Genomic DNA, 23,482 nt, shown 5'->3' with positions numbered 1-23,482 from the left:
ATCATCTGGCGATTGCCAATGGACACATAAACCTGAGTATATTCACTGATTATACGTCTCTTCTATTTATGATAAGGTGGTAACAACAATCGGTTTCAACGATGGAGCGTATAGGCGACGTGCATACCCTCGATGATCCGTAGAAGTCAGCCAGCCATCATCGCCAGGGAAAACCGCGGCTTTTCCCGATTTGGCTTGATTGTCAGCATTTAATGCTGCACTAACCCCATTCGGTACACCGTCTAACCCGAGAAGGTTAGCTGATCGGATTATGAGAGACGCTTATCTCGGAGCCTGAGGCAAGAAGTTAAGAAATGATCGTGACAGCCAGATAGCCTGCGTGAAGAGCTCGTGGATGTCATCAGTCAGAGGCAGGCACATCCCCGTTACCACTACTGTTGTGAAACATTCAGATGTGGAGATACCTCTTCCACCACTGACACGATCGCGAGCGGGATTGGGCATCACTGCGACTCGATGGGTAGGACAGAAAAAGCACACAGCTGCAGTCATACTCCTCAGGACAGAGATGCATCCATTCCATTGATTTCATGACATTACCATGATAGTAAATTCCGGGATTAACAATCAAAGATAACAACTGATATGCACACAATCCAAGCTCACAACACCAGACGCCTCCATCATGTCCTTCAATTATAATAATACACCCCTTGATCAGACATACCCTTTCCACACGTTAAATCAATCCTTCTTTTGATGGCTCGGTGCACGACCGACTCTGTTCTCGCCCGTCTGCCCGCCAACCATGGTATTGATGTCCTTTTGCGAATATAGCTTCTCTTCCTTGCTGGGCGACTGCGCGCGGAAGAACATCCAACCACCAGCGATCATTCCGATCACACTGAAGATGGCAATGTTGCGAGAGCTGCAGTGGTCAATAATCCACGCATGATACATTCGAGAATGAAGAGAGCAGAGACATACCGAACAGAGGGCGGGTGACCGCCAGTAAGACCTCCAGCAGCAGCCATTGTGTTTGAGGACGGTAGAAATGTGGACTATTGAATTACTAATTCGATATTGAGTAGCGCGATGTATTTTTGAATTGTCAAGTATAAGCAACGAGGGCTTCAATGTTAATATAGCTCTAGATTTGATGGCGGATGGGTGACGTCAAAATTAAGCGTCCGTCGGGAGAGCGACAGTCGGTTCGTGTTCCGGCGGATAAGCTCATAACCTCTTTGTGCTCTTTCAGAAGCTGGCTTTCTACTTTTACGAGCTTGCGTCAGGGCGACGTTATCATGGAGGAACCGAGGAGATCATGTCCTGCAATGAAGGATCCCTCATAGTGTAATTATTTAGTACGCGGTAGCGGGTTGGTTTGCACGAATACTATGTTGGCTGATTTATTAAGCACAATCAAAATAGTGTCAGGAGACCCATACCATGAATAGCTTGGTCTATAACTAACAAGATCTGCCTTGAAGGCAGTGGCAGGTAGGGCAGACTAGTCACGACATGCTCATCATGACACGAGACACATTGAGCTACCAGCAATCAAAGTAACCCTAAGTATCACATACACGAAAAATGCAATTCTACTCAATATTCAAGCTTCAGACAGTGAACTCAAACAAGTCTAGCCCCGTCGCGAACCCAACCCGATCGATAAAGTGCGGCAACGGAAGCTATACAAAGCACCGACGTCATCGAGTCCGGACCGCGGCGATCGATCGATCCACATTCTATCCATTCTCAACAATTCCAATGTTATCGCGAAAACCCAAACCTTTGTAATATTCCACCCACCAACCTCAACCAGAACGCAACGCACACACACAAGAAATGTGCACCAAACGTCCATCTTCCCCCTACTTCTTCGGAGGACCGCAGTAAGTCCATCCATCTAAACCATCACGTCCAATTCGCCTAACAAACGACCAATTCAAAGACGTTGGTCCTCCACCGATTGGACCTCCTCCGATGACCGTGTCCGCGGTGGCTCTTCGCAATCTCACCTCACCACTAACGACGACACCAACACCGCTACCTTCCATGGCAATCTCGACATCAAGACCCTCGGCGGAGCAGGCTTCGCCTCGCAACACACAGCCAGCACCACCGAGTTATGGGATCTGAGTAGCTACGCTGGACTGGAACTCTCTGTCCCTAAGAGTGATGGACACACATACACTTTGAATCTGAGGGATGAACTGCAAGATCCTCGACCGGATGGGCGCCAGCGGAGCGGGTTGGTCTGGGAGGCGAAGTTCAAGGTCGAGAAGGGGCAGAAGAAAGTAAAGTTAGGGTGGAGGGAATTTCGGCCGACATATCGTGGGAGGGAGGTGCATATGGGGAGACCCTTGGTCTTGGCGGGGGTAAAGCAGTTTGGGATTATGATTCGGAGGTGAGTGCCTTTTTGCATCGGTTGGTTGGTCTGGGGCTGTTGGTCTGGTGCTGACATGGTTGTGATAGTTTCTTTGGGGAACAGGAAGGGGACTTCGAATTGGAAATAGAGTGGATCAGGGGCATTAAGAAAGAAAAGGAACGGTATAGGGATGACCCAAATGATTTTGATGATGGGGAATATTATGATGAGAAGCGTTTTAGCGACGATCAAGAAAGCAGGGGCCTAGGATGGCTATGCTGCTGGTGATTATGCTAGATTACCTCTATCAAGAGACACCAATAAACACCAAATTGAACAACTAATATCCACTCATAGTTCAGCACTTTCTGCATATTCGCCCGTCTTGACAAATGTCTCAATCAGACGAATTGTTCGACCCAGTTTGACAGAATCCTCCGCCCCCACCGTCAAGGCCACATAACTGATCTCTTTCTTCGAGTCAATGACCCATGCGTTTATAAGCAACCTTCCTTGTGCAATCTCTACCGCAAACAGTTCCTCAAATGCATTTCGTGTGCAGGGGATTTCCAGGCGGGAGAGAACTGCCGCTTCATATAACCCGCGCTGCATGAAATGGTTCTTGAGCAGTCCCAAATGGTAAGATCCAGTAACGCGCGGGTTGACGTCGACAATCAAACGCTCCCCATTCGCGTCCGTCATGACATCAGCTCCCGCCGGCCCGTAGTACCCTTTGCTGTGTAATGCTTGGGCCAAAGCATCTATCGTAGATCTGTATCGATTCTCGAACACAGGCTGCAAAAGGTACGAGACGCACCCACCATTCCAGACACCTTCCTCGTCGAAACGTTGCCGAGATGTTGCGAGGTACACTGCCCGGCCCTTTTTCGTAACAAAGAATGTCACCCCATGGGCTTCCCCTGGTACTAGCTCCTGGATCAGAAAGCTTGCAGGATACAATCGCTCATGCTTTTCATTGATCTTGCCAAGTACGTCATGGAGAATCCCACGTAGCTCACACACAGCAGCGTCTCTATCCGACCCACTTCGGATAACGTATGTTCCATATCCTGAGGTAGCAATAGACACTTTAACCACAAACGGGAGGCGTTGCTGCTGAACACTTTGCAGCATTCGTTCGACTTCCCCATCGCAGCCTGCTTGCCAGGAATTGATTGGTAGCGGGTCAATGACCTTGGACTTTGGTGTTGGCAGACCGCTCACTGCTACCCAACGCTTGGACAGGACCTCGTACAGCGTTTCTGGATCCACAGCATGATGAAACCGTGTACACATGTGATCTTGCGGAACAATGAATACTGCACGCAAGTCTGCAGCTATCTGGCTATCGTAAACACCACGAATGAATTGCACGTCAGGCCGTTGGTCCGGGCTTAGTTGATCGTAGATGCGCAGTACTTCGTCCTGAGAGGTTGCCAAGATGTTGGAAAGGTCATTATTACCATCTCCACTCTGGTCTAACATCACAACAGGAGTACGGCCAGCCATAAAAGAATAACGTTGAGCAACACTGCGCTTCTGTAGGTTCGGCGCCTCCCCTTTTGTATGCGCACCAGGGAAGTTGGCAGCGTACAGAAACCGTGCACCCGAAGGGAGGCTGATTTGATCTCGGGGGAACTTGCAGGGGTGATCATAGACGAGAACAATGTTTTGGGGGGCATCATTATCCAAAGAGTATAGATCATGCAGGGTATAGTCGAGCGCGATATGAACTTTAGTATTAGGTGCCTTAGTCGAGGTATATGGCTCAGTTGGCACCAGTGGCAGTGGCTGGAGAAGTGTCACAGCAGTCATGGTGTTCAGTCAATTGATAGATTCGATGTTATTTTATTGAAAATCTCCCTTCGTCAGATTTTCACTTGGACTTCAAGTCCGTGAGCATTTATGCGGAAGCCATCCCCAGTCAGCAATAACACATGCCACATTGTCCACGGAACAAAGACATCAGGACTACCAGATAGTTATTGTTTCCTGGAGTCAGTCGACGTCAAGAGACGTCATGAGGGAAGTTGATTGCCGTTCGCAGTCGGAATTTTCGCGAAAGTTCACTAATTCGCCGCGGACCGGTAGCCTACTACTCATCTAGATAACCAAAGATAGTACCGGTGGTTGAAGCGAGTGGACAATGATTAGAGTCATTGATTCTCTTCCTGGTTCAACAAGTGGGTTGCCGATCTCTCCACGACTGAGACGAGTCCTGCAGATCGATGTAACCCTGGGAAGTTGTGGGTTCGGGTATATCGGGACCCGCATTTGGCAGGCCGAGATCTCCCAGTACCTTCATGCCAAATCCTGCACGAGGCTTTGGCTTCAGGAGGACTCACACTCAAGGCCAAATCAATCAAGGTTACTTCGTAGTAATTCCAACCCCAGTGTAGCTTCCTTAAATGTTAGCAAACAGGGAATTTCGAGGAAGGGAGTGAACGGGAATAAAGCGTGAAGGGAAGGGAAGTATCATCCAGGACGCTTATTTGCTGGCTCCACCAGTCCAATGACTAGTTGCCTACCAGGGCAGTTTGGCTTTCCTCAGTAGTCTAACTCTGCCATCCTGGCAAGCCAGTGCGCTCACCACTCTCCCAGCAAAGCTTTTGAGCTAGACATTTGCGGTAATGGTTTCCATTCTTTCATGTCCCCGGATATGGCCGAGAAACTACCACAGGTGTCCAGGGTGGCTTCATGCCTATAGTAACCTTCCTAGCTGTACCCAATCATGGCTAGGGTGCTCCACTATGAACAATGGACTGTCAGGATGCTGTTTAGCTCGGCCCGTGCTTTTGCTTGATCAACCATTCATCCATGGCTGAATGGCGCATATCTACCATGGCATATTCGCTAAGACTTCCAGAGCTTTAAGTGAGCATAATCAAATCAAATTAAAGAGGCTATAGAATCCCGCATGTCAGCCGTTCAATTCCATGATGGCATACGTCAAACTCAGTTTACATCTCCTGGTTCTCATGTTCCTGAGTGTGGACTTTGCTGGGCGCACAAGAAGCGGCCTTCAGAGTCTTGATATCATCTCGGCGTCCCCGAAACTCTAGACTGCACTCTGAACGGGGGGAAGGTAGTTTACCTATGCCGCTCGGACGGCAGTAGAGTCCCACGAGTGCAAGTCTACATTGAAGCAGAGATTGCAAGATCACATACATGGTTTGCCAAGAATTGGGGGAGTCATTCAACAGAGGCGAGTGGCATGATGTTCGATGCCGTCCCCGAGGATCAGGTCAGCTGTACAAATGTATCGAGCCATAAGAGCAGGCCTTGCTCATTATAAGCATATATTTTGGCAGCAGAATTAGCTTTCGGAGTCAACAAAAAGCTAACGTGTGTAACATGCGGAAGGTGTGCAGTTGTTCAGGGCACCTGCGATGGACGATGCTGTCCTGAATTGTCACCGAACCCATTCATTCATCCCATATATCCAGCGTGGATATAGGAATTAGCACGATTTGGGTGTATTATTTTCCTCTTCGCAAAATAAAGCCGTGCTATATGTAGGAACCCAGTGGCCTTGAAATATAGCCATAAAAGCTTTATGTCGTGCACAAGTTCGACTGCCGTATCCTCCGCTTGTTGCACAAGCCTTGAATGCGGGGAGGATGGCTGGGAGACTGTAACAACCCCATACTTGAACCGACAACTGTAACCTTCTCCCATCTTGGCGTCGGTGGTTCCTGTGCCGAGGAGGGCGTATTGCATGAGCAGAAGTAGTAAGCTTGACTTTAAGGGACACAAAGGGGTGTCTCGGATACCCTCCGAATGGAACTGATCCAGTACATCCCCCGAGACAACAAGCTTCCATTGACAATAAGTAGTACAGTGGTAGTCATGCGATGGAAGGAACCAAAACTGGATTGGAAGTTCCGTAGAAGTTGAGGTCTAACGAAGAGCTTAAATAGACCTAGCTTTCCCCAGAAGGCATCATTCTCGAACTCGATCACGACAGGACCCACTATCAGATTGTCGACCCAAGAGTTGATCTCTATTATGTATGTACAACTTCGATCTATATTGTAAGTATGCTAACACACCAATCAGCATCATCATGAGATTCACCCTGCTCACATCCATGGCCCTCCTGGGTCTTGCCCTCGCTGGTGCAACGGAGTCCAACACTGATGATGTTGGCAGCACCAAGGTTACTGATGGCACTCTCGATGTATGAGCCATAAACCACAATTCAGTCTGCAAGCCTAACTCTCATTGCCTCAACAGGTAAACTACTGTGGCGAACGCTGCGAATACGACTGGGAATGTCGCCGCGGATATCGTTGCCACGAGTGCCGCAAGCAGCACCACGAGGTGAGTGTACCTTGTTCTCTGCTGGATCGCCTACTGATTGTGGTTTCTAGCGCTATGGCCGCTGCCGCGAACGATATGACTGAGCTTATCCTCGATGTAGCCTGGCAAGGCCAGGTGTGCAGAAGGAAGTACAGTGGTCGAAATGGAAGTTGAAATAAGCCGTTACCTTAGGATCAGATACGGAATGGAAGATGTTGCTGCGGTAAAGTGAGTGCAATCCCGTAGTCGGTACCTTTCAATGCCAGTAAATTGTTAGTAGAATGTACAGTGGTATATACCGACACGGCAGGTACCAGCAGAAATGTTGTGATGCAATAGGGACAGTATACTACTTGCCGCTTGATTCATCAACAGATTACTATTGCATCGCTGTCGATTTCACGTTGCAGTGAAGTGTGTTGGCTAATTCTGAATGATCAGCTGTTACACTGGATAATTTACTGTATGTCTCAGAGCCAAGTCAGTTCATAGCGCGTACAATGTCGGACAACAGATGAACCGTATCAGTGCTTCCACGCTACAGGGGATCCGACTGCAGCGAATAAAGACAGTGCGTGGGCCGTATTCGAGTGGACCCTGATCGTGGCCCCATATATTCCTGGAATCTAAATTGGGGTAAGCCTAAAAGTACTATCTCACAGGATACGGGTCGTAAGGATCATGATGACTGGAAGATCGTGAGGGATACTTAATGTCTGCGTTTGAGGCCGAATCTCACATTTTGCAGGGAGAGTTCTGTTCACAAGGCGGATGGATGAAGTACTTAGTCTACTAATACCTGGCCAGGAGAATCTAGACTGTACAAACCCTGGAAGCTATGCTTAGCCAACGCATCCATTGAAGGTACATAGGACCAGTTCTTGGAGGCGTCTGATGTGTGAAATGTTGGGTGTGACTGGTCGATGTGATACGGAATTATTCCGGCATCGGATATCACCTCAACGTAGCCGAGGCAGCGCATGTATAAAGAGCATCAAGTGGAATCTTTTATTAATCATAGGAAATCAACCTATTATCCACAATGCGAGTCTATTCCTCGATCGACTCTAGCAACGCCCTCGCCTTCCACAACGGTCGCGTATATACCATCAACGACGACCAACCCTGGGCCGAGGCATTTATTGTATCCCCGACGGGGGTTATCGAACACATTGACAGGAATGCAGCCATCTTGGAGATCGCCTCGGCTCGCGGCCTCATCCAATATGACCTCCGCCAGCGCTTCGTCATGCCGGGCATCCACGATGCCCATACGCACCTGCTCGTCGCCGGCCTGCAAGGGCTGAACGAAGCCCGCATCGGCTTCGACTCGACGCCCGACAACCTCACATCTCGACTCGCTAAAGGTTCCTGCGCATGCGCCTACGCCAATGTTACCGGGGACTGGCTCATTGGAAACTTCTACCAGGCCAGCCATTTTCCCAACGGCGTGCCCGATCGCAAATACCTAGATGATCACTACCCCGATCAGCCCGTGCTCATCCGCGAAGTCTCCTGTCATCGAATCTTGCTAAATACGGCTGGGCTTATCCGTGCTGGAATTGATCCTAATGGCGCCCCGGATCCAGATGGCGGGTACTACGTCCGCCGAAAAGATGGAATAACCCTCACCGGGGAAGTAGTCGAGAACGCCATGACAGCGGTTTTTGACTGTCTGCCTATCCCGCCGTTGGCGCATGTCAAACGCGCGATTCACCATGCGATGTCTATATGCCACAAATATGGAATCACGTCCTGCCAGGAAGCGTCGGCGAATACGCTCTACTTACATGCTGTGCGAGAACTGGAGTTGGAGAACCGGCTGGATCTGGATATCCATACGCACATTGTGTCAGCGCCGGTGTATTTCGCCATGGAGCCGCAGGATAGTCTAGCCGGGTTGCTTGATGTGGCGGAGGGATTCAGAAGCCGACATGTGCATACTCAATTTGTGAAGTTCTGGCTGGATGGGGCTCCACTGCCTCCAGAATTCACGCAGGCGGATCTGGATGCGAATGGACAGCCGATTCCGACGCATTTGGCGCTGGATAAAGACTTCCTGTACAAGGCCGTGAAAAAATATGATGGCCGGGGCATGTCGTGTAAACTGCATACCGCCGGTGAGGGATCTGCTCGACTGGCCCTAGATGTCATCGCCAAGGTGCGGGAAGGGAATCCGGCTGGTCCCAGACACGAGCTTGCTCATTGTAATGCGGTGCACAAGGGTACGTATATTTCGGCTTGTTGAAAGATTGCACGGGTTAATGAAAGTGTCAGATGACATCGCGCGGTTTGCTCCGTTGAAAGTGACTGCGGAAATGTCACCCGCCATCTTCCATCACGACGTCGTGGAAGAGTATCCCGAACTCAACAAATGGGCGTTCAACGGGGTGCTCGCCTCGGGCGCACTCATGACCATTGGCTCGGACTGGATGCTCCCCGAGACGCCATCATTATTTGATGCCCTGGCTGCGATTGTTGAACGCGTCCGATACAAACCTGGAGGGCGATGCCGGCGTCTCGCGTTGGGGGAGACGGCGATGCAACGCGGAGGAGAGATCCTCTGTCGCGTTCTGACGCTCAGCGGAGCAGAGGCTGTTGGGGCGCAGCATCGCACTGGGAGTTTGGAAGTGGGCAAGATGGCCAATTTTATTGTCGTCGATCGGGATTTGAGCCAGGGGAATTTCAAGGGTGCGAACGTGCTGGAAACGTGGTTTGAGGGAAGGAAAGTGTATCAGGCGTAAGGCTGACGGAAATTGTACGTCCTGCCAAGCAGTAAGTAGGGATGGTTACATTGTTGAATGAAATCATTGTTGAGTACAGGCCGCGTACAAGCCATTCTGCTGTTGCTGCCTGTTCCAAATCCCAACGTTAATCTAGTCTATATAGTCAGGGTCCCCGCACTAACACAACTAACCGAACCGGGCTGAACTTCAACATCTTTCATAATCTTACCTTTAGCCTTCACAGCCATGTCAAGTAATACCCATAATGTCCACCTGCTCGAGTTCGTCGCGCAAAAGCGCTTTCACCAGCGGATAGTTCTGCCTGCTACTGCACACCATGGGCGGCTTGCGGTTACCTATGCAGACATCGGACCCCGGACAACGAAGGATGGCTCACCCACCCCGACTATGCTACTAATTCAGGGAATGGCAGGATCCCGGCTATGGTGCTGCCAAAAAGATCATCTCGCTAACAAACTGGAGGTCAGAATGATCTCCATCGACCGGTATTCTTTGTCACTCTCTCTTTCTTCATGGATGAAAGCTGACATCTTAGGCCCGGAATTGGCGGTTCAACTCCCGTTCCACCTGGACAACGAGTCCAAGTATTGGCTGGAGACAGTGTCAGCGGTGTTGGAACACCTATCCATTAAGCACGTCGTCCCTATATCTCACAGTGCCGGCACTATCTACATCTTGAATTTGTTGATGCATCGACGCGACCTGCTGTGCCCGAAAACGCCAATGGCAGTACTAATGGGTTAGCTTATCTTTCGCTATCGATTAAACTCACAGCAGGCTAACATTTGCAGCGCCGTGGGTGGAGCCCAAACACTCGGAAATTCTCTCCTTACAAATGGCGAGGATGATCCCCACTGGCGTTCTGAAGCAATGGAACAAGGTGATGAAATTCGTGGTCACCAAAGCGGTCCCTTCGCTCTGCTCGAGTGTGGAGGTTCTCGCCTCGATGGGCGGCAGTATCCCCCGTGCGTCCAAAGAAGACATTGAGCACCGTGAACCAAATCTTATTGCAGATGAGATGGACCCACGGACCGCCGAGGAGGTGGAAAATTTATGCATCGAGTATATTTTCCTGGAGGATACCACGGGAATGAACGATGAAACTGTTGTCTGCCTGAAGAAGTCAACCGGGTTATGGGGAGTCTGCGAAGATCTCCCGATCTATATCCGCTGGCTGGTGCGGGCAGAACTGTGGTACCAACAAGGCCACCCGGAGGAGAAGCAGCCTTTGCAGATCAGGGCTATTTTCGTAGAGAAGGATGGGATGATTGGACCCAAGGGACAAAAATACTTCGAGGACTGCTTCGCCAGATCCGATCTCAACGGTGTGGTCTCGTTTGAATCGGTCCTGGAGAAAGGGACGAGTCATGACACGCTCTGGGGCTTGGACACAGCATTCTTGAAGATGCTGAGAGATATTAAAGACACGATATCTCAGTAGATTTGCCATTCACTCTTCTGTGTGCTGGTTGCATTGCATGGCGGCATCCTCGAAACAGCAGGGCTTCCCATCCGAATATCCGAGAATGGCCCATTTGTCAGCAAATCCCCAACCCGAAAATGTCACCATCGGAGGGTCAATTATTAATTCAATTCAACCTCACAGACGCGCTGGGTATAAAACCCACCCTGCCATTGTTCATCATGTCTCCTTCGCTACAGCAATTGCCTCTCGCTCCCTTCCTCCAGACCTCTCCATCGCCATGGGTTCCGTCCAACAAGCCCCCCGTGTGATCCCCTCCGCCGAGACTCCCTACTTCACCCCCGCCAACAATGGCGGAGAAGCCCTCAACCCCGCCGACCCCAACACTCCCACGCTCTTCCGCCCTTTGAAGATTCGCGATGTGACCCTCAAGAACCGCGTCGTCGTCTCGCCTATGTGCATGTACTCCGCCGAAAGCGATACCTCTTCTCCCTTCGTTGGCGCCCTCACAGATTACCACATTGCCCACCTGGGCCAATTCGCTCTGAAAGGCGCCGGTCTCGTCTTCGTCGAAGCCCAGGCTGTCCAGCCCAACGGGCGCATTTCCCCCAACGACGCGGGGCTATGGGAACATTCCCCCGAATCGGAACAATTCAAGAGTCTGCAGCGCGTGGTGCGGTTCTGTCACAGCCAGGGTGCCAAGGTAGCCGTCCAGCTCGCCCACGCGGGTCGCAAGGCGAGTGTGCTCCCTCCGTGGGTAGCCGTACAGGCCAAGAAGCCCTGCGTCAAGGCGGATGAGAGCACAGGCGGATTCCCGTCCGAGGTGGTCGGGCCCAGCGGTGGAGCGGACCAGGCCTGGGATGGAACTGGGGAGGGATACTGGGCGCCTCGGGCCTTGACGGTCGAGGAGATCAAGGAGATAGTGCAGGCCTTCGCCAAGAGTGCGGAGACGGCCATCCGGGCTGGTGTTGACGTGATTGAGGTTCACGCTGCTCACGGATACCTGATCAACCAGTTCTTGAGCCCGGTGACCAACAAGCGGACGGACGAGTATGGAGGCAGCTTCGAGAACCGCACACGCATTCTCCGGGAAACCATGACGGCCATTCGGGCGGTAGTCCCCAGCGGTACCCCGTTGTTCCTGCGGATCAGTGCGACGGAATGGCTGGACGGACAGGCTGTTGCGGCGGAATCAGGCAGCTGGAACATGGAGAGCTCGCTCAAGCTTCTGCCTCTGCTTCCAGAGCTCGGAGTCGACCTCTTGGATGTCAGCTCCGGGGGTAACCACCATAGCCAGAAGATCAACATCCACACCAACTACCACATCGATCTGGCCGCACAGGTGCGCAAAGCCATCCATGCGACCGGCGCGAAGACGCTGGTGGGCGCGGTCGGATTTATCACCGAGGCCGACCAGGCCCGGGGACTCGTGGAAGGCGCCGACGAGGCGCATGCCGCCAATGCGACAGTATCTGGACCGGAGCCCGTGGCGGATCTGGTGTTGATGGCGCGGCAGTTCATGCGTGAACCAGAGTGGGTGATGAACGCGGCGAAGAAGCTGGGGGCAAAGGTGGAGGTGCCGGTGCAGTTCTGGCGGGCTGGACTGGTTTAAACCATTGAGCGATCTAGATGTAAGATTATAGACCCATCTAATCCACTATTGCATTAAGAGCGATGAATTGATATAAGAAATTTACTAGCGATAATCTCAATTGCCGAGCCGACCCGAGCAAAACGGCGGCATACGGAGACCTCCGAACAGTGCAGGATCAGAGCTACTTACTTCTTCGGGGATGGCATCGCGCAATCAGAACCTTGGGGGCGCCACCGACTAATGGATAGTTAGTACTTAGTGAGTACTTAATTGCAGCTGTAGCTACTTATTAATATGGATGATTACTTCCTCCCACCCTTCATTCAACTACCCCGCAGTTCCATCTCTGCAACACCAACAACTTCCCATCCCTTGATTCCTCATCCTCTGCATTCCTTCTCCCACCCACACTAGCAATAACCATGGCTCTCAAACCCGGCGATTCCTTCCCCTCCGACGTCGTCTTCCAGTGCGTTCTCCATTACATAAGTACACTCTTCGTACAGTATATCTAACGGCGAGCCAGGTACATCCCCTGGAGCGAAGAAAAGGGCGACATCACCGCGTGCGGCATCCCCATCAACTACAACGCTTCGAAAGAATGGGCCGATAAGAAGGTCGTTCTATTCTCTGTTCCCGGTTTGTACCCACCCCAATTTACTTGTCTTCAAATAAACATCCGGCCAACAGAATAATTATGATAGGTGCATTCACCCCCACCTGCTCCATCAACCATGTCCCCGGCTACATCCAGAACCTTCCTCAACTGAAGGAGAAGGGCGTGCAGGTTGTCGCAGTGATCGCCTCCAACGATCCTTTTGTCATGAGCGCCTGGGGAAAGGCGAACAATGTTAAGAATGATGATATTGTGAGTCCCTCCCCGCGGAAATATTTTCCTTGCTCCATTGCTCACGATGCTTCGATGGTAGCTTTTCCTGACTGATCCCGATGCCCGCTTCTCCACCACTCTCGGCTGGGCCAACGCTGGTCGTACCGGGCGCTTCGCCATTGTCATTGACCATGGCAAGGTGACCTATGCGCAGATTGAGACGGAGAAGGGTGCTGTTAAGGTATGTTCCACATTTATGTAACCGCCTTTGCTGGGAATTGTGGTGTGTATACTGACGAATGTAGGTCTCGGGCGCTGATGCTATCCTGGCGAATCTGTGAACGTTGGGCGTTCACTAGATGGGATGCAGTAGAAACAGTCTCACTTGCAAGGTGGAATTACTAGATAGTACAGCATGTGGATAGTAATGAAGTGAACTGCCCGAGGTGGAATCAAGTATAAACTTGTAGGTGGTATATATATATCCACAAAAACTGATTAGAGAGTGCTATCGCGTCACACTTGCACTTGAGTGACTCTTAAATCCCCATGCCTACACACATCAGTAAGATGGTACTAGTTTTTATCTCCTGCTACAACACAATAGTAAGGATCACTCCGTATCGAGGCTCTGATCAGCCGAGCCAGTCCCACAGCTCATCACACTATAGCGGTCAACCGGACAAATGGAGAGATAGACAACCTAGGTCCTCACACTAAAATGCTGACAGGATTATCAATCCCAACCGGACATAAGCATATTGTCTCCGCAGCCACTAACAGCCCTGAAAAGCTTGAACATAACCCATTTTGAAGCAATAGAAACCCCCCGACCAGGATCGAAGCCAGCTGAATAATGAACCCTTTAGGGATCGATGCCTGACACTAGTCCCGTCTGGGGAAAGTCTCCTGTGGCCCCACGACATTGAGTGACTAATCAGCAGTCACCCCACCAGAGCTATGCCTGTTTGATGTCATCATGTCCAATTTGCCCAGCCAGAACCCCGCCAGGCCTTTAAATTCAAATACAAAGTCGTCCCTTCTCCCCCAAATACAGAGTAGAAAGCAAACCTCATATCCTCAATTGATTTTCGATCAATCAACTCCATAATAACAATATATCCAAAATGGCCCCCAAAGTCCTCGTCGTCCTCACCTCCCACGACCACCACAATGCCAACAACAACCCCACCGGTTGGTTCTTGGTAAGCTTCCTCCCCAATCCCCTAATATATATCTTCCAAACCTCCTCCCTAACAAAATAATAATATAGCCTGAATTCGCCCACCCATGGGACGTCCTTCACTCCAAAGCCGAGCTGGTAATTGCCTCCCCAGCCGGCGGCAAAGCCCCGCTAGACCCGGGCTCCATCGAAATGTTCAAGGAGGACCCCGTGTCCCAGAAATTCCTCAAGGAGCAGGAATCCCTCTGGACCAACACCGTCAAGCTGTCGGATGTTGTGTCGCGGGTTTCTGAGTTCGATGCCATCTTCTACGTTGGTGGTCATGGACGTATGTATCCCATATTTTACCCGTCTATACCCAACATAATGCTAATGAAAATCTCTGGGTTATAGCTATGTATGACCTCTACAGCGACAAGGCTTCCCTGGCCCTGATCCAGGCCTTTGCAGTGGCTAAGAAGCCCGTCGCGGCGGTGTGTCATGGTCCTGCGGTGCTGGTGAATGCTACTACTCCCTCCGGAACGGCGTTGTTGAAGGGTGCGGAGGTGACTGGGTTCTCGAATACCGAGGAGGACCAGGTGCAGCTGAGCTCGATTATGCCGTTCATGTTGGAGGATGAGTTGAAGAGGGTGGGTGCTACCTATGTCAAGGCTGAGCAGCCGTGGGGGGAGAAGGTGGTGGTGTCGCAGGTTGCTGAGTTGGGAGGAGCGGTGATTACGGGACAGAACCCGGCGAGTGCGACTGGGGTTGGAAAGGCTATTTTGACGGCCTTGGGGTTGTAAGTTGATTTTGTGTGGTGATGGGGTTGTTATGAAATAATGTCATTTCGATACGATGAGAATGATACATGCTACGTTGTTTTATCTACAAAAAATCGTGGTTATGAATACTTATTGTGTCTGACAAATCTAATCTCATCTAAAGTTGCATCAACGGATTGCATTCCGGAACGCCCAGACCACATTGCATAGATCATGGAAATACTCAAACCCGGAAATCAAGCACAACAGTAGCACTTTTCAACCTTGCTTGACAAATTGCTCCTGAACCTCCAAACTATGCTTCGCAAATCGGCTCTTCGCACGGATCCGCTCCCCATACAACAGAAACAACAACGGCACACTGCAGAACACCGTGGCCAACGCCGCCAACAATGAAGCCGCAACATTCGCTCCCAGCCCATCAAACATCTGCCGCGTAAACAATGGGAAAGCCCCCGACATCCCTGCCCGGACCAATTGCACCGCCGCCGTGCCACTAGCCGAATAGCTCAGATAGCTATCTGCTAGATATCCATATAACACAGTATCGAATTCGTTCAATGCGTATCCAATTAACACGAGAGATACCGTAGGTACCATCCAATGGATATCCTCTGCCTTCGGGGGAATGGTCCAGGCGAACCACCACAGCCCAATCGCAAAAGCAGGGGCCCCGATGGCCAGCCCGGTCAGTTTATCTTCTGGCTTGACGGGTTGAGAGGCTGCGTGTTTGGCGTCTATGATTCGAAAGTCGATAATGCGAGTGAAAGTGCTGAAACAAACACCAACACCGACGGCCAGGAAAGGCAAAGCGGCAGCTGATGGTGTGAAGTTCATGGACTCATAGATGGGCTGGAGAGCCTCGGTGAAGATATAGACCAAGGCGAAGGAGAAGGCGATCATCATGGCCATTGTAAATATGAGAAGCTCACCGAAGAAGAGCTGCAGCGGTCGGAACAGCGAGGCTTTGACGAAGGTGCGGAGGTCAGGGGAGTGGTCGTGGGTCAGAGGCTGTAGGCTGTCGTGGCCCGTTTCGTGGCGGATGCGTGAGACCTCTTGGGCCAGGAGCAGGGCAGGACGTGATTCCCGGATGAGAAGGAAGAACGCGCTCATGACAGCGAGGATAATCGTGTATATGTTAAATACCCAGCGCCTACAGAATTAGAACCAGCTTTGGATAGCCGTATCGGGAGACATACCAATGTAGATTTTCAACAACAAGGATGCTGATAATTGGGCCGATTAGGAGACCGACGTTCGAGGCAATGGTCCAGAGAAAGGTGGTCCAGATGCGAGATCGCGAGTTGAACATGTCCTCATTGCTGCCGCTGCCAACGGTGTATGGGATAGCACTCAAGAATCCTCCGACGATGCGACAGATAACCACGGCGACCAAAGAATGAACGACCCCGATGATCAGGCAACATAACGCACTACCGGTGCTGCTGATAAAATATAGTTTTTTGCGTCCAAAGCACTCGGACCAAGGAGGGAAGACAATCGCGCCAACAACCTGCCCCATGAGGAATCTGTATGGTCAGTCGAGTACGGTCAGAAGTCTGGAAGAACGTACAATGTCACGAAACAGAATGTGCACAGGGTATTTCCAATATGGTACTCATTTTGAGCTTCTGAAGCCGCCGATGTCTATGATCATTAGAAATGCCACACTGTTGGATGAGAAACATACACCAGCAGTACTCGTAGCGGTTCTGCGGTTGTTAGCAGTGTACCAACATCAAGGTGTAAATACATACACAAAGAGATCCAGCAGAAAGATTAACCCAATATCATACACCTTGCGTGTTGCACTCCAGTTGCGAGGGTGCTTCTTGTTGCCCTTTGCCCACCGGATATATTGTCCATCTGGCGTGAACTCCAGGTCATTCTTTAGCAAGTATTCGTCCATGTCCTGAGTCTGGCCGACCTGCTGCGCTTTCGGTGGGCCTGCTCCAGTGTCTTCCTCGTCTGCCGATTTGTAGTCACAGGGGGCTATATGTAGTTCGTTCATGATTGGGGCCATGTCTACAGGACATATCTAAAAGTAGGACTGTGGTTTCAGTCGATCATCCCTGTAAGGTGAATCTCCCCTGGTCCGCGACATGTAGTACTTAGATAGTGCATAGCACGCGTCAGGCACTGAATCTGGTAGAGGATCATCGTGCATTGAGTTACTTTGCATGTCCGCCAGAGAGCTTATGTGGATAAACTCGTGTCCATCCTACCAATCAAGGGGTGCTCCATGATCTGGAGATATGCGCAGGTGATGGCCCAGCACGCAAAAAGATGCTGAAATGGAGGTTTGGAGCACTGCTGGGGGCACGCGGGGTTTATGGAAATGTATTTTCCGAAAAGCACGAGTACTCATTGGACGGCGCCGTGGTCAGGCAAGGAAATCTCTATAAGACCAGGAAAGCCGAAGGAAGCCAGTCCAAGGTAACGGGTGTATAGCGAGGAATGTTTGCGCAGCATTCCAATTAGCTGATAGGGATCGATCCATATTCTACGTGACCAGTGCAGTGGAACGGATGCAAGGGACAAGCAGATGACGAGTGATCTGCAGCAGGCATTCCGTACCAGTGTATTGCGGAAATTCTGGAGACAGCAACGGTACTTTATGCGCTTAAGACGATCCCCCAGAGCTTTTTTGTACTTCATCGGCTGCCTGATATACCCGGTGCGTCTGCCTGTTTCAAAGTGCGGCAAGATCAAATTAGCATCAGCTGGTGGTGTCGTCAGCTTAGTGGCTGGCGACAGTTGGGATGGTAAATCTGCAGATCGAGAGGCGGAAAGCTCAATATAATCTTCAAGGTGGTTTCAGTTCCCCTGCTGCTCGTCGGAGAGATGGATGCGTCACAGATGTCCCTCGCAGGCAACTAATGTGCGAGCAGACGCATAATCTTGATGCCCCAGCTCTTGAAGTTGGGGTATAGTAAGGTCATGGTGAGCAAGTGATCCATTGCCAGCAGCAAGAGCTAGGGGTATAAGTGCAATAACCTGTTCAAAATACTTGTGCAGCTCAATCTGTAGATTCCAAATGCAGGAGAGCACACCTCTACAGAAGCGTCGTCTCCTAGGGAGCGTGGGAGGTTGTGTTGCAGGCCATAAGTGGGTATATACGTTGGACGACCGTCATCGATGGGGAAGTAGCATTGGCTCAACCAGAGCAGTGGATGTATGGAGTAGCAACCACGCGAGCGATACCGTGTCCAAGGAAGTCCCATTAACAAAAAATGACCCTGTGGAATGTTGATGACATCCCAACGGGGCAACTGGCCGGGGCTGGTTCAACACCCCACATCAGGCAAGCCTGAGGGCGATCTCCCCCTGGGTTCACCGCCTGCCCTAACCCCCGCCGGTTCTGCCGGACCCCGCAGAAGCAGCAGCTGCAGGACATGCCCTCAACTCAACAGTCAACACTCTTCTTATTAGCCGTTCTCCATTATCAGTTACCACTTCTCTCACCGACAGCATGCCCCCTCACGAAGGACTGGTCCACCCCAAAGAATACGACATCAAGGACAGCAATGTGGAACTAATCGGTTCCGACCTTGACCACCGTGTCAAGTACAACTCCGCCGCTACCGAGCCCGCTTGGAACAACGGTTCTATCGGCCAGGAGCCGGGTCTGTTTGTGTGGAGGATCGAGAATTTCGAGGTTATACCATGGCCCAAGGAGCGTACGGGAGAGTTCTACAACGGAGACAGCTACATCGTGCTGCACTCGTACAAGGTGGGGGACAAGCTGGGTCATGACATCTTCTTCTGGCTGGGCAGTAAGACCACCCAGGATGAAGCCGGTACAGCCGCTTACAAGACGGTCGAGCTGGATGAATTCCTGCATGGCACCGCGACGCAGCATCGCGAGATTGAACAGGAGCCATCCGAGGAATTCTTGGGACTGTTCCGGCACATCTCCATCCGGTCGGGCGGCGTGCGGTCTGGATTCCACCACGTCGAGCCTGAAGCACCCAAGGAGATTCTCACCTTGCTTCGCGTATTCAAGCATCCTTCTGTAGGTCGCTCGATTATCGTGCACGAGGTGGAGCCCACCTGGGAAAGCCTCGACGAGAATGATGTGTTCGTGCTGGACAAGGGTGATAAGATCTGGGTCTGGCAGGGCAAGAACTGCAGCCCCATGGAGAAGGCCAAAGCTGCGCAGGTGGTCAATGACATGACTCTTGCTAAGCACATTGATGTCGAGGTTCTGTCGCAGCTCGAGTCGCGCTCCAGGGTCATTGTGGACTTGCTGGGAGGCAAGGAGGCCGACCCATCCACATTCCAGGCTCCGCGACCGGGGCGTTTCGCCAAACGCACGGACGACGGCGGCGATGTGCGGTCACGCAAGCTCTTTAGACTGAGCGACTCGTCCGGCACACTCACTTTCGACCTGGTCAAAGATGGCCAGCGTGTGAGCAAGTCCGACTTGGTTGGAAACGACATCTTTCTCTACGATGTTGGCAGTCGGCTGTGGGTCTGGCAAGGCTCCGAGGCCAGCCAGCGTGAGAAAGCGCTGTGGCTCAAGGTTACCCAACACTACGTCCGTCAGCTGCAGAACCAGCTCCCAGAGGCACACTACATCCCGATCGCCAAGGTCGTGGAAGGCTACGAGAGCCCAGCATTCATGAGAGCCATCGAGGCCTAGGTATGTGCTTAGGCCAAATTTGTGTAATTTATATGTGTGTGCAACAAGCATCGATGACCCCAGACACAGTTACTGGAGCGGCAGGTTCCATACAGTCACAGTCCATTGTCTAGGGTAGTATATACCATCAAAGGTCCAGTACCTTGGATCCATCGAAAATGATTCATTGAACATCAGTCAGAGATATGTAAAGACCATGTTATGTGTATCGTGTTCTAATCGAAGCGGACTGTCGGTTGACTCGAGGATGACTAGATGGCAGTGAATTGAACCCTCCATCGTTATCTTTCGCACGAAGCATGTCTAAACAGCTTCGACACGTCCATAACGTTCAAAACCCAAACAGCTAACTCCAAACTCCAATGTGCGCCCGCCAGAGAGCCCCGTTCATATATCCTTGTATCTCTTAGCACCATCCCAGCCCTACATTCAGATATTAGCACATGCAATCAACAGATTACCTGCCGACATACCTTATCTTCAAATCTACCATCTCCCTCTTCCTCCCCCACCAAATCCCCCTCTTCCACCAGGCGGTCCAAAGCCACCCCCTCTGCGACCACCAAAGCCACCGCCAGGAGGACCGTGGGGTCGTCCGTAGGAATGCATCGGCATGCCCCCGCCACCACCGTAGTGCGGGCGCGGGGGAGGGTAGCCGTAGCCACCGCCCATGCCCATACTGGGGTATCTCCGCCGGTTGCGGCCCATGAGGGACATGCAGAGGCCCATTGTAGTATTCTTGTAGATTTATTCGTACGATGCAAGGATAGTAATAATATTTAGAATAATGGTTTAGAGTGATTGAAAAGGTATTGTATCTGTCAGACTATGTCTGGTGAAGTGAAGAGGCCCAGGTGTCGAAGTGAGTAGGGCAAGGGATATATACAGACGTCGTCAGTCATGGCGTCATCCAAGAGCCGTGACGTAGTACTGCCCCTTCTCCCACTACAACCTTAACTTTGCAACCGCAAGGAACTAAGATAAATTTGTCTTTTATCTTCTGCGAGTAGATCTCTTGGCTGTCGTAATTTATCCGGTTCGCTATTGAGATGGGGGGAATTGAACAATCTGGCGGATATGAGAGGAGCGGCCAAGGAATCTTGGATGTTCTAATAAAATATTGACATGGGTCTGGTGGAGTCTCTCTGAGCCAGTGGTAGATACCCTGCTGTCAAATCAGGTACCCTATCTATCGCATTTCTAACCAATAAGGGTTTCCAATCCATTGTCAATCATCACGTCAATCCAATGCACAATCGGAGATTGGCCGTCCAATGGACTACTCAACAATATCCGATCTGCCCGAGCCCAAGTTTCTCTTACAATCCTACATGCCCGCCGCACTGTATCTAAGCCCATATAGGACGCCAACTTGTCGAGTCTAGAATCGACGAATAGCCGCCAGAATTGTATATCAAATTGCCCACGTGTCTGAGTAGACACCGGCACACCTTCAGCCAATACTTCCATGTCAACATGCATATCTTCAGTCCGCTGAAACTGAAGCGTACTTCCCGCTATCACAAGAACCGGCATATGAATAGCCCTCGTTCCAGATGTTTCAGGTATCTTGGCAATCAGCGTGAGAATCGTGATGGCCAGAGTATTCAGATGTTGTTTTAGACTGTCGTGATCCAACTCCCGTTGGTCGCGGCGCAGCAACTCGGGAAATGTTCGACACAGCTCGAGCATAATCGATAGTTCATAGGCTCTAGCTAGGAATCGGAAATGGAGGATTGGAGTAGATGGATCACCTGTACTTTGGAACTGATCCTGACGGGGAAATTTGTATTGGCATATTAACTCTTCTAGATGCTTGCCTTGCGATAGAAGTTCGTGTCGGTCTTTTTGTGTCCGTTGCGGGGAAGCTGTTGCCCGCCGTAGATGGTGCGCCTGTCGGGCGAGAGAGCCGACCCTTGACAGATAGATGAAGAGTTTGGGAGACAAACCGCTCCAGGGATGCATAATTGACATGTTGCTTTCGTCGTCGCCGAAGGGTAGGAGGTAGTCTGTCGTGTCTGTGCTGTTGTCTACGGCAAAAGACATCAAGGCTTCCCAGTAAGCTAAAGCTCCTACGAAGAATTGTCGAGCACGCGGGTCATCTGGTCCCAGTAAACAGGAGTCTGGAGAAGGCTCAGCGTGGCGTTCGCAATATAACGACTTGAAAATAGCCCTTGCCGCTTCGAGGTGCTGCGTTCCAAGTGAGGATAAATCATTCCATGACTGGGTAGGGGTTAGAATTAGTGAAGGTTATATCAGCAGCAGAGATGTACACACTGATGTTTTTCCGATCATAGTAATCCCAAGAAGTAAGACAGTCGTAGATCCGGTGTTCCTTTGGGAGAGTAAAGCCTTATCGGGTGAGACTGACGGTGACTGTTTGTCCAGAGCGTCGAATTCAGCAGCAAGTTTTGCAAGCGCTGCTGTGTGGTGGCTTGCAGCCAGTTTACTCATCTCACGCTGTTGCTGCGAGAGATGTGCAGCCGATATGGATAGAACGCAGGTATCGATCACGGGGTGCTCACTGGATAGCCATGCGACCCATTCTCGCAGTGGATTCGTTGGAGAATCATAAGCGGAAAGGATACGGCATGTGTCGGGAATGCTCGCAACTTCGTAGACAAATCAGTTAGTCGTGATACTATCCCAGCGTCATGTTGTTTCCCCGGGCTGCTTTCGGCCTCGGAGGTCTGCAATGTAAGTGCTGGACCGCTGCCTGTGGTCGAATGGTCGGGCGCTTCTGTGCTTTCAACAAATGGATTTGATGTCTCGCATTGCTCAATGGTCTCAGTAGATGACTGGCTACGCTCAAGAGGAGGTTGCAGATCGCTCAGCAAAGCAAGACGTAACTTCTCCGCTGGTCCAGTGAACCAACTCATAAGAGATCCATTTTGGGATGAGGACACTGGCTGTTCCAATTTTTGCGAAGCCAGACCTTTGGCCTCATGCTTAATCGACCATTTGACATCCTTGCGATACCCCGGGCAGTCATATCCTCTCCGAGAACAAGCCACACAAGAAGGTCTAGTTTCGTCACATTTGATTCGCTGCGATGATTAGTGTTCTGACGTTGGCATAGGAATCGCCGACTAGCTTATACGCTGCTTACACCGTGCGCACCCCGCTTTAATCTATGTTAGTGGCTTGTATATTTAGGGTGTTAACAGGACTAGATTACCTCGAGATTTGACTGTTCTTCTTGATTGAGCCAGTTATTGGCGTTTCATATTGCCCCATTACAGCCATGAGGGCCTCACGCAACCAGAAGGATGAAGAGGCGCGTCAATATCCGTTGCAGGATGCTTGCAGCTAGCCACTCATGAGCTCAGGTGCTTAATAATTGCAATGGTACTGACAAAATGCTAAGGATAAGGTTCAGTGGCAATGGACTTGGTACGTTGTATTTCTGGCTTAGGTAAATGCTTATGAATAGACTTTGTCTTTGTGCATGTGCCTTATTTGCTTATTGGCAGTCATAATCCACTATGGCAGTTAAGTTGTGTCATTCTGCCCCCTTCTCGGCCAATCGCACTTTCACGCCTAAAGTGGCTTAGCGTTAGACGATCCGGAACAGAAGGCACTCGACCCTCGGAACTATACATGTCATTTCACTGCCGATTTGTAAACCGGGATCAATTCCGGGATGATGGAGATGGCGTGATATCC

General features: G+C 50.9%; 12 protein-coding genes across 12 annotated transcripts; 7 read left to right on the top strand and 5 right to left on the bottom strand.

Moving 5' to 3' along the window:
* Positions 1-541: 541 nt before the first annotated feature.
* On the bottom strand, positions 542-1,121 carry BO87DRAFT_378506 (uncharacterized protein). Its single transcript, XM_025623805.1, has 2 exons — positions 949-1,121; positions 542-889 (listed from the first exon to the last, which is right to left on the bottom strand). The coding sequence occupies exons 1-2, from the start codon at positions 993-995 to the stop codon at positions 706-708; spliced, it is 231 nt and encodes a 76-aa protein (XP_025477718.1). The 5' UTR covers positions 996-1,121; the 3' UTR covers positions 542-705.
* Positions 1,122-1,695: 574 nt separating this feature from the next.
* On the top strand, positions 1,696-2,659 carry BO87DRAFT_378505 (CIA30 family protein). Its single transcript, XM_025623804.1, has 3 exons — positions 1,696-1,856; positions 1,916-2,371; positions 2,440-2,659. The coding sequence occupies exons 1-3, from the start codon at positions 1,810-1,812 to the stop codon at positions 2,618-2,620; spliced, it is 684 nt and encodes a 227-aa protein (XP_025477717.1). The 5' UTR covers positions 1,696-1,809; the 3' UTR covers positions 2,621-2,659.
* BO87DRAFT_114499 (putative solid-state culture specific protein) lies at positions 2,556-4,312 on the bottom strand. Its single transcript, XM_025617901.1, has one exon. It carries the CDS (start codon positions 4,145-4,147, stop codon positions 2,684-2,686), a length of 1,464 nt encoding a protein of 487 aa, XP_025477716.1. The 5' UTR covers positions 4,148-4,312; the 3' UTR covers positions 2,556-2,683.
* Positions 4,313-6,172: 1,860 nt separating this feature from the next.
* BO87DRAFT_460883 (uncharacterized protein) lies at positions 6,173-6,997 on the top strand. Its single transcript, XM_025629052.1, has 4 exons — positions 6,173-6,342; positions 6,392-6,512; positions 6,569-6,655; positions 6,706-6,997. The coding sequence occupies exons 2-4, from the start codon at positions 6,399-6,401 to the stop codon at positions 6,736-6,738; spliced, it is 234 nt and encodes a 77-aa protein (XP_025477715.1). The 5' UTR covers positions 6,173-6,342; positions 6,392-6,398; the 3' UTR covers positions 6,739-6,997.
* A 679-nt stretch (positions 6,998-7,676) lies between these two features.
* Positions 7,677-10,822, top strand: BO87DRAFT_388629 (amidohydrolase; the record flags this gene model as incomplete). Its single annotated transcript, XM_025624866.1, has 5 exons — positions 7,677-8,859; positions 8,912-9,374; positions 9,408-9,409; positions 9,605-10,120; positions 10,173-10,822. The coding sequence occupies 5 exons, from the start codon at positions 7,677-7,679 to the stop codon at positions 10,820-10,822; spliced, it is 2,814 nt and encodes a 937-aa protein (XP_025477714.1).
* A 262-nt stretch (positions 10,823-11,084) lies between these two features.
* BO87DRAFT_313274 (NADH:flavin oxidoreductase/NADH oxidase) lies at positions 11,085-12,416 on the top strand (the record flags this gene model as incomplete). Its single annotated transcript, XM_025619613.1, has 1 exon — positions 11,085-12,416. The coding sequence occupies one exon, from the start codon at positions 11,085-11,087 to the stop codon at positions 12,414-12,416; it is 1,332 nt and encodes a 443-aa protein (XP_025477713.1).
* A 145-nt stretch (positions 12,417-12,561) lies between these two features.
* On the top strand, positions 12,562-13,693 carry BO87DRAFT_378498 (peroxiredoxin family protein). Its single transcript, XM_025623803.1, has 5 exons — positions 12,562-12,867; positions 12,925-13,037; positions 13,103-13,266; positions 13,328-13,468; positions 13,533-13,693. Exons 1-5 carry the CDS (start codon positions 12,821-12,823, stop codon positions 13,566-13,568), a joined length of 501 nt encoding a protein of 166 aa, XP_025477712.1. The 5' UTR covers positions 12,562-12,820; the 3' UTR covers positions 13,569-13,693.
* A 661-nt stretch (positions 13,694-14,354) lies between these two features.
* BO87DRAFT_408434 (type 1 glutamine amidotransferase domain-containing protein) lies at positions 14,355-15,192 on the top strand (the record flags this gene model as incomplete). Its single annotated transcript, XM_025626149.1, has 3 exons — positions 14,355-14,432; positions 14,501-14,738; positions 14,804-15,192. 3 exons carry the CDS (start codon positions 14,355-14,357, stop codon positions 15,190-15,192), a joined length of 705 nt encoding a protein of 234 aa, XP_025477711.1.
* Positions 15,193-15,323: 131 nt separating this feature from the next.
* Positions 15,324-17,381, bottom strand: BO87DRAFT_408433 (MFS multidrug transporter). The gene is made up of 5 exons (XM_025626148.1): positions 16,929-17,381; positions 16,862-16,883; positions 16,745-16,818; positions 16,371-16,700; positions 15,324-16,324 (listed from the first exon to the last, which is right to left on the bottom strand). The coding sequence occupies exons 1-5, from the start codon at positions 17,192-17,194 to the stop codon at positions 15,430-15,432; spliced, it is 1,587 nt and encodes a 528-aa protein (XP_025477710.1). The 5' UTR covers positions 17,195-17,381; the 3' UTR covers positions 15,324-15,429.
* Positions 17,382-18,578: 1,197 nt separating this feature from the next.
* On the top strand, positions 18,579-20,194 carry BO87DRAFT_378496 (gelsolin family protein). The gene has a single exon (XM_025623802.1). The coding sequence runs from the start codon at positions 18,644-18,646 to the stop codon at positions 19,814-19,816; it is 1,173 nt and encodes a 390-aa protein (XP_025477709.1). The 5' UTR covers positions 18,579-18,643; the 3' UTR covers positions 19,817-20,194.
* Positions 20,098-20,545, bottom strand: BO87DRAFT_388623 (uncharacterized protein; the record flags this gene model as incomplete). The annotated part of the gene is made up of 2 exons (XM_025624865.1): positions 20,098-20,239; positions 20,307-20,545. The coding sequence occupies 2 exons, from the start codon at positions 20,543-20,545 to the stop codon at positions 20,098-20,100; spliced, it is 381 nt and encodes a 126-aa protein (XP_025477708.1).
* Positions 20,546-20,972: 427 nt separating this feature from the next.
* On the bottom strand, positions 20,973-22,695 carry BO87DRAFT_408431 (uncharacterized protein; the record flags this gene model as incomplete). The annotated part of the gene is made up of 3 exons (XM_025626147.1): positions 20,973-22,039; positions 22,094-22,340; positions 22,430-22,695. 3 exons carry the CDS (start codon positions 22,693-22,695, stop codon positions 21,017-21,019), a joined length of 1,536 nt encoding a protein of 511 aa, XP_025477707.1. The 3' UTR covers positions 20,973-21,016.
* Between the last annotated feature and the right edge of the window lie 787 nt (positions 22,696-23,482).

Source organism: Aspergillus neoniger (assembly GCF_003184625.1).
Source record: "Aspergillus neoniger CBS 115656 unplaced genomic scaffold BO87scaffold_25, whole genome shotgun sequence".
Classification (NCBI taxonomy): Eukaryota; Fungi; Ascomycota; class Eurotiomycetes; order Eurotiales; family Aspergillaceae; genus Aspergillus; species Aspergillus neoniger.
This window is presented reverse-complemented; position numbering and strand designations above follow the sequence as displayed.

What these genes read in the sequence shown, in the direction of transcription:
- BO87DRAFT_378506 (XM_025623805.1), bottom strand. Translation starts at nt 995, where the DNA reads ATGGCTGCTGCTGGAGGTCTTACTGGCGGTCACCCGCCCTCTGTTCG. An exon ending in GGTCACCCGCCCTCTGTTCG is followed by an intron (nt 890 to 948) that starts GTATGTCTCTGC and finishes TGACCACTGCAG; the next exon opens with CTCTCGCAACATTGCCATCT.
- BO87DRAFT_378505 (XM_025623804.1), top strand. Translation starts at nt 1,810, where the DNA reads ATGTGCACCAAACGTCCATCTTCCCCCTACTTCTTCGGAGGACCGCA. An exon ending in TACTTCTTCGGAGGACCGCA is followed by an intron (nt 1,857 to 1,915) that starts GTAAGTCCATCC and finishes ACCAATTCAAAG; the next exon opens with ACGTTGGTCCTCCACCGATT. An exon ending in TTTGGGATTATGATTCGGAG is followed by an intron (nt 2,372 to 2,439) that starts GTGAGTGCCTTT and finishes TGGTTGTGATAG; the next exon opens with TTTCTTTGGGGAACAGGAAG.
- BO87DRAFT_114499 (XM_025617901.1), bottom strand. Translation starts at nt 4,147, where the DNA reads ATGACTGCTGTGACACTTCTCCAGCCACTGCCACTGGTGCCAACTGAG.
- BO87DRAFT_460883 (XM_025629052.1), top strand. Translation starts at nt 6,399, where the DNA reads ATGAGATTCACCCTGCTCACATCCATGGCCCTCCTGGGTCTTGCCCTC. An exon ending in TTACTGATGGCACTCTCGAT is followed by an intron (nt 6,513 to 6,568) that starts GTATGAGCCATA and finishes TTGCCTCAACAG; the next exon opens with GTAAACTACTGTGGCGAACG. An exon ending in GCCGCAAGCAGCACCACGAG is followed by an intron (nt 6,656 to 6,705) that starts GTGAGTGTACCT and finishes TGTGGTTTCTAG; the next exon opens with CGCTATGGCCGCTGCCGCGA.
- BO87DRAFT_378498 (XM_025623803.1), top strand. Translation starts at nt 12,821, where the DNA reads ATGGCTCTCAAACCCGGCGATTCCTTCCCCTCCGACGTCGTCTTCCA. An exon ending in CCCTCCGACGTCGTCTTCCA is followed by an intron (nt 12,868 to 12,924) that starts GTGCGTTCTCCA and finishes ACGGCGAGCCAG; the next exon opens with GTACATCCCCTGGAGCGAAG. An exon ending in ATGTTAAGAATGATGATATT is followed by an intron (nt 13,267 to 13,327) that starts GTGAGTCCCTCC and finishes CTTCGATGGTAG; the next exon opens with CTTTTCCTGACTGATCCCGA.
- BO87DRAFT_408433 (XM_025626148.1), bottom strand. Translation starts at nt 17,194, where the DNA reads ATGGCCCCAATCATGAACGAACTACATATAGCCCCCTGTGACTACAAA. An exon ending in CCGCTACGAGTACTGCTGGT is followed by an intron (nt 16,819 to 16,861) that starts GTATGTTTCTCA and finishes TAATGATCATAG; the next exon opens with ACATCGGCGGCTTCAGAAGC. An exon ending in ACATTCTGTTTCGTGACATT is followed by an intron (nt 16,701 to 16,744) that starts GTACGTTCTTCC and finishes CTGACCATACAG; the next exon opens with ATTCCTCATGGGGCAGGTTG.
- BO87DRAFT_378496 (XM_025623802.1), top strand. Translation starts at nt 18,644, where the DNA reads ATGCCCCCTCACGAAGGACTGGTCCACCCCAAAGAATACGACATCAAG.